A 21,692-nucleotide genomic window follows, 5' to 3' on the forward strand; every position below is an offset into this window, starting at 1 on the left:
TTTGCATGTTATTAAATAAATGAATATGTTTGCAATGGAGACAAATTGTCATGGGGAAAACCATGTTACATTCAGGTGAGCCTGACCTATCTGTGTTTCTGGTTTAATATGTTTCACCCTGATGACAGGTGCCCTTTAAGATTGGCGTATGAGACGCAAGTTGTAATATATCTGCCCCAAATACGCCTCATTTTATTAGTCTTTCAGTCGTATGATGGATCAAAAAAAATGGGCTAAAATTTAATGGAAGTAAACATAACTTTAGTATCTACAAAGATTTTCATTTAGCTGAGTGTTGCCCCTGAACGTCTCAGATAGGGTTTTCATACTTGTTTGCAGTGGGTAATCTTACCAGTAAGAATATACAGCTCTACATGTAAGGAGTATGTCCTCAGGGGATTGTGATGATAAATGATTACTATGTGGCAGCCCTTGGGATTCATGGTGTGGCTCCTCAATCCGAGGTTAAATATCAGCTTTATTGTGCTTGCAGGCCGAGTCATCAGGAATTAAGTGCAATAATTTGCTCAGAGATCAAATCCAATAACCAGTTTACGAGATCTGTAACCGCTGTCACCTGGTAAATAATATTCCCAGAACAACCTGTTTTGCCTGTCATTATTCTGGGCTCCCAAGGTGCGCAGAGTCTTTTTGCATCAGGTGGCAAAGTTGTTGTTGCCCAGCAGGGAATCTCCTAAGAATACATATTCACCACCTATTGTTATGGTTGTTATTGCAGACCATATTATATACACAAGTGGAGGGCAGGAGACCTTAGATCCTATGCCATGTATTTTTAGATACTTTCTATTAGGACATGTGTTCAGAATAATCAGTACATGCAGTTTCTCTATAGAATGTCTCCTGCATACAGTGAATGGTAAAGTAGAATTTGAGTCTTTGACATTTGTGCTAATAAGGGACTTCCATTAAAAAAAAATTACTCAAAAGATTAAAAAAACACAAAAAACCCCAAACACCTTTGTCACGGGATGGTTAGAGTCTATACTATAGGCAATGTGTAATATATATTTCATGTGGAATGTATTCTCTAACCTGTTATATACATCAATGTGTAGTTGGCTGATTAGGGTCTAGTGTGTTAGCACATTGTATGCAAATACCTCTAACTAGTGAGGACCAGTGAGGACAATGGGTGGAGATAATCTGATCAGTGTCTCCAAGAAGATGTTGGACGGTGCATTGTCCATAGTAGACAGGGAGTCTGCTCTCCTTGGTATAGGTGAGGGGGAAGGATCTGTGACTCAGCCCTTCCCACACACAGATATAGGAAGTAACAGTCTTAGTATATAGTATATAGCTAGCAGTTAGTATGTGTTAGCCGGCCTGTGCACAGCTCTGCAGAGAGCCAGGATTTAGTTACAGGACCAAGGAGCCAAAGCTATCATTGGATTGTGACTTCTGTGGACTTATTGTTATTACGGTTGATGTGACCGCCGCCGGCTACTAACTTTGTGGATTACAATAAATTGCTGTTGTCTCCCGACCTCTTGCGTCCGTGTTAATTCAAAAGACCATCCGGAGGAAGACGTATACCTTTGCTCCGTGACAACTGGTTGGCAGCGGTGGGATCAACAGCGGACAGCGAGATGGACTACAGCAGCTCAGCGATTAATGGAGCCACAACCTCAGAATACAGGAACTGGACTATGGCAAGTCTACAAGTAAGGGCCCGGGAACTAAACCTGAGTTACCAGGGAAGAACGAAAGATCAACTGATCGAGGCACTGGAGGAGATGACCCTGCAAAGCGACCATGAGGAGGGCTGCCCCCAGGAGACTGGAGAGATACGGGAGTGGCAGGTACAGACCCAAAAGAGCAGATGGGTTGTTTTGTATGAGGAGGAGTTGGCAGTGCTGGGGCTAGAAGCAACTGCAGAGCAAAGGAGTAGAGCATTACAGAGGGCTCAGGAAACGGAGAAGGAGGAACAGAGAATGGCGCATGAAAAGGAAAGAATGGCGCATGAAATGCGAATGGCTGAGATAACTACGAGGAATTATAATCAAACGTCGACCCCCAGCCCAACAGTGAGAGAACCACCATATGTGTCCCATAAACACTTCAAGACCTTTGATGAAGCGGCTGGGGATGTTGATGGATATTTTCAGGACTTCGAACACCAGTGCCACCTGATGGAAGTCCCAGAGAAGGATTGGGTCCGGTATCTGGTGGGGCACCTACGAGATGGGGCTGCGGAAGCTCTCAGAGCCATGGACCCTAGTGATCAGCGGGACTATGAGGCCATTAAAAGAGCGGTGCAGAAGTATTATGCAGTCACTCCAGAGACCTACCGAGTTCAGTTCCGCTCTTTGTCTTACAATGGGGGAAGCTCCTTCCACATGTTCGCCCACAAGTTGAAGCAAGCATGCAAGCGCTGGCTAGAAGGAGAGGGGGCTGTCACAGTCAATAAGGTCCTCCAAGTCATACTTAAGGAACAGTTCTTTTCCCAGTGCCCCGCTGAGATCCGTGAGTGGGTGCTGGAACGGAACCCAGCCACAGTTGAGCAAGCTGCTTCTCTTGCAGATGAGGGCCTGACCATCAAGCCGCAGTGGAAGAGGTTGTTTGCAGAGGAGCGGAAAACTACCACAGTCCGCCAGACACCCTTCATCCAGCCACCCACCTTTCGTGCCCGGCCTCAGGATTACAATTCCCCCTCTACCCCTGCCCCAGCCCATCGGCCTCCAGCTATGAACAACCCTGTCCCTAGACAACGACCTACTAGAAGAATGCTAGAGCGCAGATGTTTTGGGTGCGGGCGGCCTGGACATTTGCAAGCTAGTTGCCCTGTTAACATGGGGGCACGGGTCACCGTGGCATCCCGGCCTATTCACTACCTGGGAACCACCCCTAGGACTGAAAGTTTGGCCCCATTTCCAGATGACTCCATGAATGACCCATCTGTTCCACCTCCAGGGGTCTATGGGATTCAGCCTTCCGCCACACATCCCGCAAACCTTCAGCGGAAGCACTTGCAGGAGGTCCTACTGGATGGCCGAACAGTTGTTGGATTCCGGGACTCGGGAGCTTTCCTAACGGTAGCGGACCCCCGAGTAGTTCGACCCGAGGCCCTAGAGGAGGGCCCTGGCCTTTCTATCGAGTTGGCAGGAGGTACTCGGAGACGTATTCCTAAAGCTACCGTGGAACTCGACTATGGTTATGGACCAAAACGATGCACAATTGGTGTGATGAGCGGGCTGCCGGCCGATGTTCTGTTAGGCAACGATGTTGGAAATCTACAGTGCCACTTTGTGGGAGCAGTGACCCGAAGCCAAGCTCAGAGAGACGCCAACATGGATCGACCGGATTTTCTGCCAGATGCCAGCCCTTCAACTCTACAACTTTACCATTCAGTACTGCCGAGGGAACCAACACCAGAACGCGGATGGGTTATCCCGGCAGGAGGACATATGAGCTATAGAGACTGATGTGCATTCCCCAATTTACCTGTGTAGGCCAATTGTGTCATGCACATGTTTTGAGAGGGGGAGGGGTTGTCACGGGATGGTTAGAGTCTATACTATAGGCAATGTGTAATATATATTTCATGTGGAATGTATTCTCTAACCTGTTATATACATCAATGTGTAGTTGGCTGATTAGGGTCTAGTGTGTTAGCACATTGTATGCAAATACCTCTAACTAGTGAGGACCAGTGAGGACAATGGGTGGAGATAATCTGATCAGTGTCTCCAAGAAGATGTTGGACAGTGCATTGTCCATAGTAGACAGGGAGTCTGCTCTCCTTGGTATAGGTGAGGGGGAAGGATCTGTGACTCAGCCCTTCCCACACACAGATATAGGAAGTAACAGTCTTAGTATATAGTATATAGCTAGCAGTTAGTATGTGTTAGCCGGCCTGTGCACAGCTCTGCAGAGAGCCAGGATTTAGTTACAGGACCAAGGAGCCAAAGCTATCATTGGATTGTGACTTCTGTGGACTTATTGTTATTACGGTTGATGTGACCGCCGCCGGCTACTAACTTTGTGGATTACAATAAATTGCTGTTGTCTCCCGACCTCTTGCGTCCGTGTTGATTCAAAAGACCATCCGGAGGAAGACGTATACCTTTGCTCCGTGACAACCTTGTTTCTGAAATGTCAAGTTTCTTAAAGGGGCTCTATCATTGCCAAAACATGTTTTGAGATACTAGTATATATAAAAAGGCTATTCAGGTGCTACCACTAGTTTTTCAAAAGACCATCCCGATTTTCTTAAATATCGGTAAAACCGATATGCTAATGCTGCTCACTGAGCACCGTGGGCTTTCCCCAGGGCCAGTGACCCCCCCTCTGCCTCATACCTCTTCACGCCCCTCCGTTGCTTGTGGTTCATTATACCCTCCACCTCACTTGCTGTAACCACCTTCATCCAGTCTCGCTCCTGCGCTTTCAAATCCCTGGCATGCACAGTAATGATCCGTTCTGAACGCTACTGCGCATGCCCTAGCGCCATTTACTTGTAGTTACCTATAGAACTAAGAATACACATGGGTTTAGACTAGTCAGGTGTGTAGAAGCCCAATAGCCCCCAGTAAATCAGATACTGCAACTATGAACACTTGATGGGCCCCTCCTGTCTGGGATGTATTAAAAACAGGGAGGTAACCTCAGCCAATTAGACCAATTAGGGCGGTAACCTCAATCAAAATGCACGCTAACACCCTAAGGGACAGGAGGGACCCATCAAGCGTTCTCAGTTGCAGTATCTGATTTACTGGGGGCTGTTTGGTTTCTACATACCTGACTAGTGATAATTTCTTCTGTAGTCTTGGGGTGGTATTATACTAGAGAGTGGTACATTAGTGGATTACTTATTATATTTTGCCATTTATTTAGTTGTTGGTTTGGAATAATACTGGTTCCCTTTGGAATTTGACCCACTGAATTAAAGCTGAAAGTCTGAACTTCAACTTCATCGGAACTGTTTTGATCAAAATTCATTGTGGTAATGTACAGAACCAAAATTAGGAAAGTGCCTCTGTCCAAATATTTATGGACCTAACTGTACTTGGCCCATTGTACACCCTCAAAAACATTTATGAGACAGTATTTCTATATGGCAACTTTTTAACATGGCAGGATTAGGTATAGTGGCTCAGCTCTATGTACAGTAGTATTTCTATGTAATATGATCATCAAATAAAATACTGGTAGACACTAGTTCTACATAATGGAAAGAGATTTCATTGACTACTTCAATCGTAGTGTTCATGAAGTAAAACCTTCTCAGCAATGCCTTCCATCCAGGCGTGCTATGCCAACACTGTAACCCTTACAAACTCCCCATCTGTATTTCTCTCCACCCTTCCTTCCATGACTATATACCAACCAGTGAGGAGTGGAAGGTCACGTCGAGCAACGTGTGTATCAAATTTCCATGCACAGGGCAGGCGAGAAGGATTCAGGATTGCCAGACCTCAAAGGAGATCAAAGAAGTACAGTCAACTTTAGCGCGGTGAGAGGGGCCTGTATGCTTACATGCCAACCTATTTGAGAGCCAACGTTTTAAAATCACATGTCCTAGGTTGGTTTGCTTACCAAACAGTTTTATAAGTTCAACATAGAGTCTGAAAATCAATCCATAAGGTTTTTAAAAATTCATTTTAATGAAGAAATAATTCCATTCCAAAATATAGACACACAGTTATAACCACTTCAAAATAGGACATGTCCCATGGAGGTTCCAACACACACACAGAACAATACTTAACAGCAATACAAAAATTTTCCATACAGTAGTAGTTTTGTTACAATACCAATGAAAGTTGTCAAATTCTTTAGTGTGTCTGTTCTTGCAGTCTTCAAGTGGTCAAGTACAGTAGTTATAGAATTACAAATATCAGTCAGTAACCTTGAGATTTTCAGGTGATATTTTTGGTTCAGAAGTCAAAAGGCCTGCTCCAAGACAGATGATTGCTCGCTGTTATCTGCTCTGTATATTATCTATGACCCCACTTGTTTGACCCAACCTGAGGCTGCCCCTATTTACAAGGTCTATCTACATTAAACTTCATCTGTTTCCTGCACAGTGACTTGGCAGCCATTTTGTGGGCTGGACATATGTTCCTGAGAGCTCCTACTCCAACTTCTCCAGTCCCAACCCAACAGAATCAGCGGGTCGATCACTCAACAGGGTAATAATGTTGGAAACTCCTGAAAACCATTGTCAGCCCACAAAATGAGCTCCTCTGTGCAAGTGACAGCAGTACTACAAGATGGGAAAGAAACCGAAGAATAGAAAAGATACCTTTGCTAACTAATTATTACATGACCCATGCAATCAAATAAGGAAAAAAAACACATCAGCAAAAGTACCCTATTAAAATATTATAATGAAGGCCACGCAAATCATATGCAAAAAAACTGTAAATATTCTACATTCTAATAACCTCTCTGTATACATTCTGTGAACACTCAAAAAGCAATATATGGAAGTCAGCCTACTCTACAATTGAAGCCTATGTATGAGAACACAGTATAATGTAGAATAAAGGAACCATTTAAAAGAATAGCTGAAAATAGTCCAAAACTGACAAGGTAGAAATGGCTGATCCTCTATTGCCAGACGTCTCTATGGAGAGCTCCCTGTAGACAAACCTTCCTCTGACTCCTCATGTGAAAATACCAGCGTACCTTTACAGTGACTTTACGGTCTTTGATTTTCTCATGGCACTTATTCCTCAAGTCCTTTTGGGGTCATGAAAACAACTCAACAAAGTAATAAATAAACTATAAGATACGAGTCGTTTGCACAGAACTTCATGCAATTATTACTTAATGTACAGTAAAATTCCTGAAATCTGGAACTAGCATTCAAAAGGTGTCAGAATATCAACCCTCTGGACTGTGACAAAAATATGACATGTATGTATCCATTCCAATTACCAATACTATCTTTACGTCCCACTAGAACCATTACTGATGGGTAAGACAAAGGCTTCCACTGTAGATCGAATGAACTCGCCAGCCACATAGAAATCAATGGCACCCTATTATCACAGAGATTCGGATTGCTGAACCTGTGACTCAAACTTGCAAGATGGCGCCATTACTTTTTAAGGGCTTTGAATGCCATAATAAAATAAGAAAATACTCACCTCACCGATCCTCTGCTAGTCTTCCTGATCCCTCTGAACGTATAGGAAATGTCCACTCCGCCAATTACTCATGGCTGTGCGGGCATCTCCGATGCGTAAAGAGAGACCAGCAGGGGAACTAGTAAGTGTAGAATCGCTGGGATACCACTTCTCTTCTCTTTGTTATACCATTCTAAGGCCTTTTGAAAGGAACATTTTCAATGGATAATTCTTCTAATTTCATAGCAACTTTATCAGGGTTGCTGTATCAGAGACAGACAGACTTCTCTGAGCACTTCTCACAAGAGTTCCACATCTCTTCAGTGCACTGAGGGACATTGGGAACTGGTGATGGTCCCAACACATACAACTGAACCACATTACATGTAAGATGATATGTAAAGAGTAGGTATTAAGAAACCAACTATGAGTGAACTTAATTCATGTTTCATACTGAAGACCTATTCACAGGATAGGTGAACAGTATGTGATCTGTGGGGGTGCCACACCTGGATCCTTCATAGATTAGCTGCACAGGCAGACTCTAGCTACTGGAAGCCATTGCAGTAACCGTGGAGCGGAAGCAGTCTGCTCCTATCAAGTAGTAGGATAGGAGATGAAGCCCTGTCCACTGTATATAGGAGCAGACTGCTCCCAGTCACCATCTACTGCTGTAGCTTCTGGTGGCCAGAGGATGCAAATACCGCTCATCTGTGTCAGAGCCCTTCAGATGAGATACTGGTGGCCTTTGCTTTAATGTGGTTGAATATTTGAATGTCTAGTAAATCTTTTCCTTCCTTATAAGAGTCAAGTGCTGGATGAACCGACACCAACTTAAAGGGTTTTTAAGTTTTAATTTTTTTCTAGTATATTTTGGACTAAACCCACTCGAACCGTAACAAAACCACTCCATGATTTAGTTTAGAGAATAAACATAAAAAGTAGTCCAAAGAGGCCTAATAACATAATAACCAACCAGACGACACAGTCAACCAGACTCCAGATTTATCAGCAGCCTCATGATTTTCAGTTGCGGCACTTTCTAATGAGGTATCTGGATTGAGTCATTTAAAGTAATGCAGACATGTCTAAAAATAACAAATGGAAACCCCTTCAAAAGAAAAAAACCCCTTAAATATCCTTTTCTAACATTTTAGGTCACAACCATTTGGTAGGCACCTAGAATGGAACTTACAACCTGCATTAAAAGCATTATCTACCATCTTGTACATTGCAATTCACCTCCATCATAGCAGCACAGCTATCTGTAAGACCTTTAAAGGGGATGTACCCTCAAGTAATGTGACACATGCAATGCAATTTTGCCATTTGATATACTTTGAACACTATCCCATATACAGTATACCAATCTACCAGCCTTAAAGGTATCCATTAGTGATTGCTCGCCAACATTATATTGCATCAGTGGAATCCCCCATATACCCAACTGCTAACACCCAGTTGTCAATTTGGTAAACCCTTCTCTATCCACAGTAACAGAGGAACAGTATAAGGCTTCATTCAGATCACATCCATTTAACAGATGGCCATCCATTTACATAGAGACTAATGTAAAAAAAACCCACAAAAAACACAGATCCATTTCTGTGACTTTTCATGGACTGTCATAAAACTATGGTATGCTAGATTCTTGTGTCTGTCCCAAAAAAAACACAGAAACAAATCAACGATATCTATGTAAACGGACTGGTCATCCATTGGCATCCATTTTTTACATCTGTTAAATCGTCTAAATGGATGTGGAAAACATGATCTGAACAGAGTCTAAGGCCTGGTTCACATCTGCATTTGCAGAGAGGGGAACAGAATCCGAAAAGTGCAAGCAGCACTTTTCTCTGCACATTTTTCACATGAAAACCGAGCGGAAAGCACACAGACCCCATTGTAATCCATGGCGTCCATGAGTTTCCTAAGGTAACCGCTTTTTTATGTGGATTAGGTTTCCATTAGGGAAGTCCCCAACCAGACCCCCTGAATGGAAATCTGAACACAGATGTGAACCGGGCCTAACACAGAATTAACAAAAGATGATCCAGAATGGTTATATTATAGAGAACTCTATTATTTCATACAGCAAATACTTATGTTTCATAGAAAGTAGCAATTCTGGAGTATCTTGTCTCAGCTCTCTCTGTTGTGCTGTTCCTCTTCTGTGTCACAGAATTGTATGAAAATAACAACTGGGTGTCCGACTGTGGTGACAATCCCTACTGGCCAACAGAATGGGAACATCTAGTTATTCCTACATTCTAGTAGGAATAACAGAGTAATGCTCGAATGGAAATAAAAGGTGCTCAAGAATTGTTATTGAGCTGTACTTTATTGGTACTGTATGTGGAATACAGACATGATAGAAAGGCCCTCTTTAATGTATGCTACCGTGGCTTCATCACCCATTGGAGCCCCTATAACAGCTCATATCCTCAGTAACATCTATCGCTATCTTTAATTAAGTTTTAATTTGCCTCCAAGTGCTGTTAAAGTCAAGGAATAGTGTTCCTTATTTCATGGTGCATGTGAAGTGAGGTGTAGGCTCCTTGACTTCAACGACGATGCACATGTGGTTGGAGCCACCAATAGGAGTCTAGTTATCAAACTCTTGAGCGATCGATAGGACTGAGGTTACCCGTTCTACACCCCAGCAACATAAGGAAATGCTACTGGTTAAGGGATCCCACACCTGGTAACAAGTTCAATGTAATAAGTTTTTAGGCAGAGGAAAGATGAATATCCGAAGCATCCAATAAGAACAGAAATTATGTTCATTTTCTAAACAATAATGCCCTAGGAGGTGGGAGGAAATACTCTCAAATCTCTACAGTATTTGTGATATTAAAAATGGTGGCATGAGGGCAAAACTCCTACCACACACATTTACATAAAGGAAAACCTGCCTACTCCTGTGCATCTATTCCCTGCTAGTACCTTAAAGGTTATGAACACCTTTGACAACAAAAGGTTTTTTACATGTCAGTAGGTACCTTAAGATAAAAAAAAAACAAAAAAAAAACCCCAAACCTTAAAAGGGCTTTTCTAGGCACTTATATTGATAGCTATTCCACGGGAGGATGGAACTATACAGTGACAAGTACACAGTACTGGCCAGTTAAGTAATTTGGAGCGACAGTACACAGTGGATAGAGCCATCTTCTTCAGTAATATAAAATGCCCAGAAAACCCTCTTGAGCCTTAAATCTTCATTTATTTCAAACCCCCAATATCAGTTTGTGAACAGCTCACAGTTTCAGACTTGTATCATATAGCTGGCATCCTTATTAATACATCCTGGATGTGTGTCCAAGATATTAACTTCACTAGATGTCATGATCTGCAACAACTTCATTCTTGCTTTCAAGCTCAACTGCCCTGAAGGATCTCCTCTCTGTGCTGACAGACACTGATGCTGAGGAGTGTTTGATTCCTCCCTAGCAAAGTATATTGTGGGTGCTCTCCTCTCTCTCTACACAGATACAGAACTTCTGGCTCACCTCCTTTTCCTTCAGATCATAGTTTGTTTGGTATCCCCACCATATACAGACTCTGATATAGTACATTCTGTGTGATCTGCTCTTCCTGAAGACTTGGATGTTTTTCCCCCTCTATACTCTCAGATATATTGTGTACAACCGCCTCTCCTTCTTTGCTGGTAACTAACACTGAGAGAAAGAATAAAGCAGAGAGAGCTGACACAGCAGAGTGCTGTCATATCTGTGTCAGAAGCAAGATAACCAGCTATGTGAAGGAGCTACACAGATTCTTCAACAGCAAAAATAGTAGGAACATTTACTAAAGACTATTTAGAAAGTTGCTTAGTTTTACATTTACGAATTGAATGAAAATTTCAGTGGAAAGGTGTCTATGACTCTTACCGTTCCTTTCAGTACAGGTTTTAGGTCAAACAACTAACACAGAAAATGGAAAGTCAACATTATGTTTTTTTCTGACAAGACAAATAAGTTCCACTGTGTAAACAGACATTTTACTAGTAAATGTTCTACATGAAGAGTGTTCTTGCCTGTCTCAGCCATAGTCCATTAGAGTTGTGTGTTTTCCCATATCTTTCTCTAACACGTGAACCCTTGTACTTTTCGCTGCTACCTCTACTTGCGTTAAATATGCAAGCAAAATGTCTGGCGGCCATAAGGCATTCGGGAAACATTTCTTTGTTTATTTGCCGCTTATAGTGGAGAGACATTTGCTGCATATTCATGTGTGTGTGTAGCCTGTCAAGTCAGCAGGACATTGCAATATCGCCGGGGCCAAATGGCTGCCTTCACCATGTCTAAGTGACGGATATACTTATATTTTTGCGAGCATGCAGTAACAGTGAATACAAAGGCATCAAAAGAAGAAATAAAAAAGGCAAAATAAAACTCCTAAAAACACAGCAGATATTCTCTATGTGCAATGAACAGCGAAATAACAAGAGAAGACAACTGTGAGGCAACAGCAATATGGAAGAGAATGAGTTTCCGCTAGTTTGGGGTTTTATGGCACCTGTGGTTTATAAACAGCTTTATCCTTTCAGCTGCCAAGGATTGGGCATGCAGTGCCCAGCAGAACCCTGCAGCAGTGAGAGGGTTAATAATGAGTAGCTCAAAACATAGTTCACAGTTTTAATAGCATCTGTGTGGATTGCAAAAACTAGATTCTAAATAGTCTGAACATTGTATAATTTGTCTTTTTTTTTGTATATGATAGCGTCTATATTGAAAATGAAAAATATATATATATATTTATATATAGGTATATACACTAAAAATTCGTATGGCTGATTTGTGAATTCTTGAGAGGAAAAGAAATACAAAATTATACAATTAGCCCTAACTTTATTACTTTATTTCAATGGGCTTTGTACACATAAATCTCTATAGCTTTTAAGAACCAAGAAAAATAATATTTAAATGCATCCAATTCTATCCAGTGACTGAAATAGACAAAGAAGTCTATGGAACTGCTGCCTTACTGCTATTACTGCTTATATCAAACTGATATCCAGGATTGCAGTCCCAAGTTAAGTGCAAATCCTGCTGTAGAATTAAATAAAAAGTGCTGTTCTCGAGTGACGGCCATCCATGTGCATTGCAGGGTGCTGGGGCCAGTACTCTAGTTGCCTCGATTTCTCTAGTGCCAGTGAGCACTGACTGTAGCCCGGCTACATAAGGGGGCTATTCTGCAGCAAGACCATGCATTGCACAATGGCGGACGACGCTGCTTGCCTAGATACTGCTACTAGATAAGTGGCTGAGTAGGTTCAAATGGAACTAAGGCACTCAGACAGATAGTAGTAACAGCGGTTATCATACAAATCATTGGCTTCTATGGTCCACCACCACGTGGTGATAGAAAGGATCTCCTCTGGTAGTTTGGCCAGTGGCAGAGAAGATGTTTGCATACACCTGGTTGATATATTCAGTGTGTCTCTACAGTGCATTAGTACGCTTGTCTGAACTTATCTGAATACTTGTTTCCCCTTCCCCTTGGAAGTAAAGGAGATTTCGGTCTTCAAAGACGTGATTGCCCGGCGATCTGCACTGGCAGCTCGTGTATATCTGACGTATGACTATGAATGTATGACATTATGTGCAAATGGCGTTTTGTTTTTGTTTTAAATGCGAATTAAAGTTCAAATAAAAGGATTTTTTTTTTGTATGTTGTTTGTAAAGTAATAGTTAAAACACACACCTACAAACTACACGGTATAGAACAATGTGCTGTGCTACATTCCAGTGGACTCTGATGGGGATCTTTGTACTAGAAGATGCAGCAGGTGAAGTTAACTTGTGTATTTCCTGCCGGAGCGACAGATGACAACCAAGACTTCTCATGCTACGTGCATCTTCTCCATACTACTGCTTTTCTGTGAGAAAATAAGAGAGTCTGGTTACAATGCTATTCCCCAATGCACACACAGAGGCAGCTTATATTACATAAACACCTTGCATCTATAAGAACACCTTGGGATCTCATTAGATCATTACAGTCTTGTTGAGAGTTACTTCAGCTTTACCCATTACTAATTCTTACTGAACATCTTAATTTATTTTCTGGAATATATACAGAGTTGTGCAAAAGTTTCAGGCAGATGTGGAATATGCTGCAAGCTAAGAATGCTTGCAGAGATAGAAGTGTTCATAGTTGATTTTAGAAAATGAACAAATATTAAGTTAATGAACAGAAGAAAAATCTAAATCACATCAATATTTGGTGTGACCTCCCTTCCAGGTCTGTGTCTTCAAAACAGCCTCAATTCTTCTTGGAATCTTTTTTTTTTCTTTGCAATCTTTTTTTTTTTTTTTCTTTCTTAAGCAACCTGGCACAGAGAAACATCTTCTGTAGATATTGACTTAGATTTCTCTTTTGTTCATTCACTTTTGTTGACTAAAAACTATTTCTGAAAGCATTTTTACTTTGTAGCAATGTTTCTAGAGCTGCCTAAAACTTTTGCACAGTACTGTATATAATATTGAAAACAAAGACATTATATAATAATAATAATCCTACTAATATTATAAGTGTGAAAGTTTGTGTGTTTGGATGTTTGTGAGTTTGGATGTTTGTTCCTCAATCACGCTAAAACGCCTGGACGGATTTGCGTGCAATTTTCCCTTAGGATTGAGTCACAGGCTACTTTTGGTGCCACTAAACAACATGGCTTCCTAGCAGGAGACTCACAAAAGCAGGACTCCTAGCCCCAGCTATAGACTCACACACACTGCCTGGCATTTCCTGCCTCAACCTGCCTGCACACTCCTTACTGTCACCTCAGGAGTAGCCCTCACTCTACTCACTCACATTTACATATAGCTTTCCACTATATAACAGATCACATTGTCTGTATCACTACATACACATACACATTTGCTATCCCACCAAACTTTTTAAAGCACTTTTACAGTTTCACACGTCTGTGTCCGCCCAATTCTCAAATCACCGCAGATGAAGTCGCGGGTAAAAGCTAGTAATAATAATAATAATAATAATAATAATAATATAGTAACATATTTATAGAGATTTCTCCTACAATACCTTAGTAGCCAGCACTGGCTTGTCTCTTAGCTCAATGGCAGATGTACTGTAAAGTAAGCCTGGGGTGCCCTCTGCTGTTCATATAACACCATTTCACTCCCTTTGAGCTCTCACAGCCAGTTAACATAACCAAGTTTCCTAAGTATTTATTCATTGTATTACTTCCATAAGCAGGTCTATGTTTTATGTGAGAATGTTCTAAACTGAGTATACTATCACCATAAAAGTCAGCTAACCATACCTGAAACACATAATACATCAGGGGTCAGCAACCTTCAGCAACACAGATACTCTGAAACTACAACTCCCAGCATACTCCATTTACTTCTATGAAGACAAGTAGAGCAGGTGTGCATGCTTGGAACAGTAGTTCCACAGCTGCTGGAGTGCCAAAGGCTGGCTACCCCTGACCTAGCTTTACCCAGCAGAGGGCATGATGCCCAGTGGTTCATGTCATTTAGTAAATCTTGTAAAACTTAATAGTTTAGTCATGGAAAATACTTACTTCAGAGGGGAAGTAAAGAGAATAGTGCATTCAGCCCTGCAAACTGACCTGTAGGGAAAAAAAAGAGATGCGTATTTATGATATCGTGTATTATAATGAATCCAGCCATTGAGGGTTTTGGAAGTATTAGCATTTATTCACAGATAATATTTGTGGCAGGACCCTCCTAGTGCTGTTCTGCTCTTGGTGGTCTTACTGATCTGAGTACCTAGTTCGCAGTCTACGGTTTCTTGGCCACTTTGGACAAACACTCTTCAGAGGACCCAATGTGAGTAGCTGATGGTAAAGGTGCTGATAAGACTGCACATGATCAGACATCTTGGTAAGTGCATACTTAACATGTGAAACTACATATGGCATGATACAACTGTGTAATGTATGGATATCAACTATCCAGACTGACAGGTGCTCACTCCTTCCAGGGAAGAAGAAAAATAAATCACCATGTAAATACTTGGAAAATGTATAAATGAGCTCCATTTTATGGCTGATACTGTACATTAGTGTAAAAAGGTTCTCCATCTTTTTGGCTCACAGGCACAACAACTTGTATGGATCATCTGAGAGTTCTTTAAAAATAACTAAATTAAAAAAATCTCCCCTTATTCAGACCCAGGTATCTTATTCCTGAAGACGAGATCACACACAGCCATGTTACCTGATAGGCTTCATCCTGCAATTTCTGTTTCAGATATTCTTCCATTTTCAGCTCATTTTCGAGTTGGCGCACAGAGTCATTCTCGTAGGTTTCATCGTCATGTCTGTTGTAGGGATCCTCAGGGACCCTGCAAAATGTTTAGAATGAGAAAATAGCAGGTTCAGCCCATGTCACTTCTTTATCCATTTATATTATAGTAGCTTTAGGTCTGTAACATTTTCATAAGCTTAAATAATGACATTGGCAGGGTGGTCCCAGTATATTTAAGGTCTGAGCGTATGAAAATACCATATAATATTTAGTATTTACCGTGGCCAGTCCAATTCATGGATGGGGTAAAGGTGTTTTATGGTTGTTGTATAATTCTCAGGATATATGTATCTGCATAGGTAAGCGCTATCAGTATAGGTTAAAGGACACAAGACAGATGTGTATGTAACCTGTGCAGCTTCTGTACTGGGTTCTCCAGAGTAATGGTGTGGTTAGTGACAAGACTAATGGTCCCAAGTGACACATTACACCTTATTTATCAAAATCTATAAGGCAGGGAGTACACGTTATATAGTGGTTGGCTGAATGCTTATCCAGGCAACAATCTTTTCCAATCCTCCTTTCACATGCTTAGCTGAGAGTGTTTTCTCTATGAGGAGAAAGACTTTGCTGGCATCATATCATATCTATAAAATAAAATCCTTGAAAGATAACAGATGCGTACATGTCTGTGCGAATATTTCCAGCAGCTGAATTATTATGGTTGTATGTTGGTTTCCTGGCATGAATCTGAGCAAGGAAAGCTTTCTCTGAGGTTGGAGATGGGACCAAGTCATCAAAGTGAACCCTCCCATATTCTGCATTTACACTTCCTTCTGCTTCATTTCCCACATCTAGAAAAGACAAAAATGTAGTATGAGACACAGTGTCATAAAAAGCAGAGTTATATATCTCTAGGCTGTATGCAGTGAACCCGCCATCTGCCACACTGGATGAAAGGCATGAAGCATGAACAGACATAGCATTTCTAGGTACATTATCATGTTAGATAGAATTATAATAAAACTGGAGCTAGACTTATTATTACTGTATAACACAGGAGAATCCCCCACACTTTAGATTTTACATTCAGCTGTGGCTGTTGGATTAGTGAACTAAATTTCACTGAAAGTAAGTCCATAAAAAGTAGGTTACGCTGGGTTCACACCAGCGTTCGATCTCCGTTCTCAGGTTCTGCATGCAGAAGACGGAAACCTGTCATGCCGAGTCCGGCTGTGAGCGCCGGTGAGCGTTTTATGCGCTCCGCGGCAAAACCATTTTTTTTTTTTAAAACCGGACACAGAGTGCTGCATGTCCGACTCTGTGTCTGGTTTAAAAAAAAAAAACGGTTTCGCCGCGGAGAGCATAAAACGCTCACTGGTGCTCACGGCCGGAGACTTTTCCATTAGGTTTCCGTCTCCTGCCCCTGTTTTTTGCAGGAACCAGAAACCTGCAGAACAGAGTACGGGCGCAGATGTGAACGAGCCCTTCCGCTGTATGGTTAGACTGATATGCTATAGGTCAGCAACCATCAAACACAATGAAACTGACCTTTTAATAAGCTTTATTAAGTCCAGCTATTTAGTAGACACCTGCTCCAATAATTCCAACACAGCTGGAATTCTTTTTCTCGCCCCTACCATTCCTGAGCAATAACTGCTAAAATTTTGGTGTCCAGTACACTATTTAGGCTCTGTACGGTCAGGAGGGCAGTGTCAGACAGGAGCAGGCAAAGGGGTGTGATTCTGAGCTCTGACAATATCCACCTCTGATTGGAGATCTGAATCACGCCCCTTTTTCTGACACCGCCCTCCTGACAGCACAGAGCCTACATAGCATATCAGCTACTAAAACTAATGGCAATTTTTTGCTATGGGATGGTGTGGGCTGGTGGAAAAAATCCCAACTGTGCAGGATTCAGTGGAGCGGCGTCTATTAAAACATGCTAACAACTGGAGTTGGAGGAAGATCCTTTTTAAATACACTACTTTTAATTGCAATGCCTGCCTTCAGTCAAAAGGAAAAAACATTATTTCAGACTTCCTTGGTAGTCTAGGTTACAGAGGGATCAGTGTCTCTGGTGGTCAGGGGAATAACTACAAGGGTAGCAGCTGCCTCAGGGCCCGGGACATTAGGGGGCCTGGCAGGTCCCTGATTTTTTATTTTTTTTATAAATAGGCCAATAACTGGAGTAACCCCAGCATGTAACAGGTCCTATTTACTTACCGATCCTCGCTCCTGCTCACGGATGCCTGCACTTCCCCTTCTGTGGAGGTGGCTGTCATTAGTACCAGGGGATCGGTAAGTGAGGGTGCGGGCCACGAACCCCACAAACATTGTTATTTTACTCTAGGGTCTTTTCAGACCCTAGAATATAATGATCACTCGGCCAGGGGAGGTGAAGGAACCCTAAAAAACACTTTTATTTACCTCTCCAGAAGGCTTCAGACCTGTTTGGTGACGTCACGTGGGCCCAGGCCAGCGTCATTATGCATCTCAACACTGGCCTTGATCAAGAGACGTCTGGTCCAACATTGTTTTAGCTGGACACAAAGTCCTGCATGTCCAACTTTGTGTCTGGCTAAAAAAAAAATGATTTCCCTGCAGACAGGCAGAAGGCGCACACAAACTGTCACCTTTACAAACCCATTCAAGTGAATGGGTTTTAAAAAATGACCATCGGGTTTCCATCCCCTGTCCAGTTTCGCCTGTGCTGAAGACAGAAACCCAATGTACAAACCGGAGAATGAGCACAAGTGAGAAAGCCCACATACATACAGATGTATACATCACCCATTGGTTTCCAAAGTTAACCACATGACATGTGTAAGTGACCGTGATATTCCATAAAGCAAGATTTGCCCATTGTGAAGTGGGGAGAGGTATAGTGTGGGAGAACTGCTATTTTTCCCCAAGACTGTTGCAGTATGCACAGACGTTTAGCTTTTAGGTCCCGGACTGGAGTAGGGGTTCGGGCCAGCCCTGGAGGGAAGTCCACTCCAGGCTTGGAAGTAGACCAGCAGGGCTTTGTAAGTGGCACAGTTGTGTTGTTTAGGGAGCGTTCACACTACCGTCTGTGTCCGACAGGTAGTGTCCACTCCAAATCTGGCACGGACATTAGGAGCGGACACTAGCTGTGTCCGTGACACCTGTCATTCATTTAAATGGGCATCGGGTGCGTTCTTTTGCACTCCGTGCCCTTCCTTCACTGTCCGCATGTAAAGATGTCCGACTTTTCAAGCGGACAGAAAACTCGACATGTAGGGTTTTTCTGTCCGCTTGAAAAGTCGGACATCTTTACAAGCGAACAGTGAAGGAAGGGCAAATGAACGCACTCGATCGCCATTTAAATAAATGACAGGTGTCACGGACACAGCTAGTGTCCGCTCCTAATGTCCGTGCCAGATTTGGAGTGGACACTAGGAGCGGACACTACCTGTCGGGCACAGACGGTAGTGTGAACGCTCCCTTAGTTGGGGGAGAGAGAGACTGAAACACTGACACAGTAAACCAGTCTGGGAGAAAGGTCTACCAAAGAGGACGCTCCTAAAGTGCCGGGTATGTGTACCCCTTGTTTAGTTGGAAACACTGTTTATTAGGAGGCCAGCGGTAGGCTGACCCCCTGGTTAGTGAGAGAATATCTTGTTTAGTTAGCCGCCAGAGAGGCGTAGGATTTTATTTTCTTTTGTTTGTTTTGATATGCTGAGCAGCACAAAACTGTATACTAAACTGCTGCAACAAAGCCTGATTTGAAAAGGAAACCAGAGCTTCTGAATCCCCTGTACATCACAATATATACAGCAGCCTGACAGTGGCCAAAATGGACAGTCTTTTTGCCTCCATTAGGTGAATGGGGTCTTATGAATACACTTTTTTGGTCATATGTATTTTGTATATATTGTAATTACATACCTCCCAACCGTCCCGGATTCCACGGGACAGTCCTGGATTGTGGGTCCTGTCACATGGTTCCAGTCAACGGGAGTATGCTATGTATGGACTGTAAAACGCTGAGTTTTTTTTTGCCATGGTGTTGAAGCCACAGCCAATCTAAATGTGTGTCATGATATGTATCTTGATATATCATGGCAATTACATGTTATGCTGTGATATAGTTCTATATTGGTGCGGTCACTGTTGCATATCTATAATGTGATCATGTACATGTAGGTTTATGGTTCAAAGCTCTGCTGCATTGTAGATACCACATGACATCACAGAACACATGACATCACCGACATTCCATGTCGTCACAATTGGTATAGAATGTGTACAGTTCTCAACCTGACCCATCTTGTGTCACTTGAGCTTGAAAGCTTGAAGAGGGCAGGCATGTAGATAAGTAGCTCTTAACATTGTGTAGTTGTTGGGGGAGGGGGTGTTCTGGATTTTACCATCAACACTGCCAAAATCTCCAGAACCCCTGTACAATGTGATTCTTCCTAGAGAATGTCAGAAACGACAATTCTTAGAAATTTTCTTCAACCTACTTCTATGAACATGTGCACACCTGGGGAATGGGTTTTTACAATGTGTAGCATAAAGCATTCTGGCGCATATATGGCGCCGCCCCCCTGAGGGGCTTGGCTGCCTTGATGCAGTGCTCCAAGCTGGGAGCAAACTTTTCTTTCTTTTCTCACTCTTCCTCTATATCTTCAAGAATCCTGTAACCAAGAATCTAGCACTATGAATTTAGCAACTATAAATCGAATGGAAGACCCTGTGGTGTATTTTGTTCCTTTTGTTTTCCATTGTAAAGCATGGACAATGACAAGACCTGGTTCAGCTGGTTTCCACATGTGCCTGTTACCATCCCCCCAGGACAGCATGGCTCACCATGCGGCATGGAGGAAAACCTACATGGAAGTGTGGACTTCTTCTTCAAGGAGATGATTTTTGGCATCTATTGCTGATGTGTGAAGATGCTACAGCTGACTGGTATTACTTTCTTTCTATTACTGTGGACACGTGGGACTCTGTTACAGCCTGGGAACTTACCATCACCCACCTACCCCAGGAGTTATGGAAGCTTGGCAAGAGAGCAGCACCATGTATACCTGGATGGCTTCAGACTTCTTTGGGGCAGTAGAACACATTGGTAAGAAGGAAGGAGGAGGGCTTGTGATGAAGGACATTTGGGGCATTTTCTTTTGTGGTTAAAAGGACAATAGTGCTGATACAAGATACCGAACTATCAGCTGTAAGCAGGAGATCTCACCACCTACCAAGAACTACCACATGTTATCATGATAACTGCATATGTCCCCCACCTCTGCAAAAATTTCTGCTTGTTATATCTACATGCTGTGACCCCCCTCCTTGTGTCCTACAACCAAGTCGGCTGTATTATTATTATTATTAACATCACTCCGCACAGAGAACTAAATGATCCTGCAGTGTGTCTGTGTTTCTTTCTTTTTTAGTTGCTCTGATTCCTAGGATTTCTCTATCTGCCATGAGCTTGTATGTGTTTCTCTCTTGTTATATACTACTGTACCATCTATGAAACTGTATCACTGAAATTTCCCCATTGTGGGACTATTAAAGGAATATCTTATCTTATCTTATTCTGTAACATAAATCTGTTTACAAAATGCTATAGATCTCAGTTAACAGCACATTTTGGTCTTGTTGGATCAGGGGGTGACCAATCTGGAATCTTCTGTCTCCTTTAGTACATAGAGTAGTTGGTGATATGTATTAATGCCAAAGTGTCCCTTTAAGGCTAAGGCCCCACGTACTGGGCTGCAGCGGAAACACATCAGGGTTTTTCCCGCAGCGCTTTTCACAGAAAGTCCACAGAGGGAAATCACCAACGTTTCCATAGGTACAATTGACAGGCTGCGATTTCCAAGCTGTTTTTTTGAAAGTGCAGCATTTCTGCTACACATTTTTCGGCAATGTATGGACTGTAAAACGCTCCTTTTTTTTTTTGCCATGGTGTGGAAGCCACAGCCAATCTAAATGCCCATTTTATGGCCAGACACTCTTTCTCCACTATGCTGTAGTTCTTTTCTGCTGGTGTGAGTTTCCTGCTGAGGTTGGTAACTGGATGTTCTTCTCCATTCACCTCCTGAGACAGGATGGCTCCCAGCCCTATATCTGATGCGTCTGGACCACAAACACTCTGCTGAAGTTGGGTGTAATGAGGATAGGAGATCCACATAAGGCCACCTTTAACACCTGAAAAGCTCTTCGGCCTGGTCATTCAACTGCACAATAACGAATCTTTTACCCTTTAGAAATTTCGTCAGAGTAGCAGATACCATAGCAAAGTTGGGGATAAATCACCTCTAATACCAAACAATGCCCATGAATGACCTAACTTGTTTGGTGCTCAGAGGTCGAGGCC

At 42.4% G+C, this 21,692-nt stretch overlaps 1 protein-coding gene across 13 annotated transcripts in view; it reads right to left on the reverse strand.

The window, feature by feature from the left end:
• Positions 1 to 5,603: 5,603 nt before the first annotated feature.
• The window catches only part of DTNA (dystrobrevin alpha), a 133,980-nt gene continuing 117,891 nt past the window's right edge, over positions 5,604 to 21,692 (reverse strand). For 8 of the 13 annotated variants that reach the window (XM_075270530.1, XM_075270520.1, XM_075270519.1 and 5 more), the window contains 4 exons: positions 16,026 to 16,194; positions 15,311 to 15,437; positions 14,653 to 14,700; positions 5,604 to 12,978 (listed from right to left, as the gene is read on the reverse strand). In XM_075270530.1, coding sequence (XP_075126631.1) covers positions 14,683 to 14,700; positions 15,311 to 15,437; positions 16,026 to 16,194 — 314 coding nt within the window. In that variant the 3' untranslated portion in view covers positions 5,604 to 12,978; positions 14,653 to 14,682. The remainder of the gene's footprint in view (positions 12,979 to 14,652; positions 14,701 to 15,310; positions 15,438 to 16,025; positions 16,195 to 21,692) is intronic. The other 5 variants (XM_075270526.1, XM_075270522.1, XM_075270524.1 and 2 more) reach the window with 1 other exon arrangement.

This window comes from Leptodactylus fuscus, chromosome 4 (assembly GCF_031893055.1).
Source record: "Leptodactylus fuscus isolate aLepFus1 chromosome 4, aLepFus1.hap2, whole genome shotgun sequence".
Taxonomy (NCBI): Eukaryota; Metazoa; Chordata; class Amphibia; order Anura; family Leptodactylidae; genus Leptodactylus; species Leptodactylus fuscus.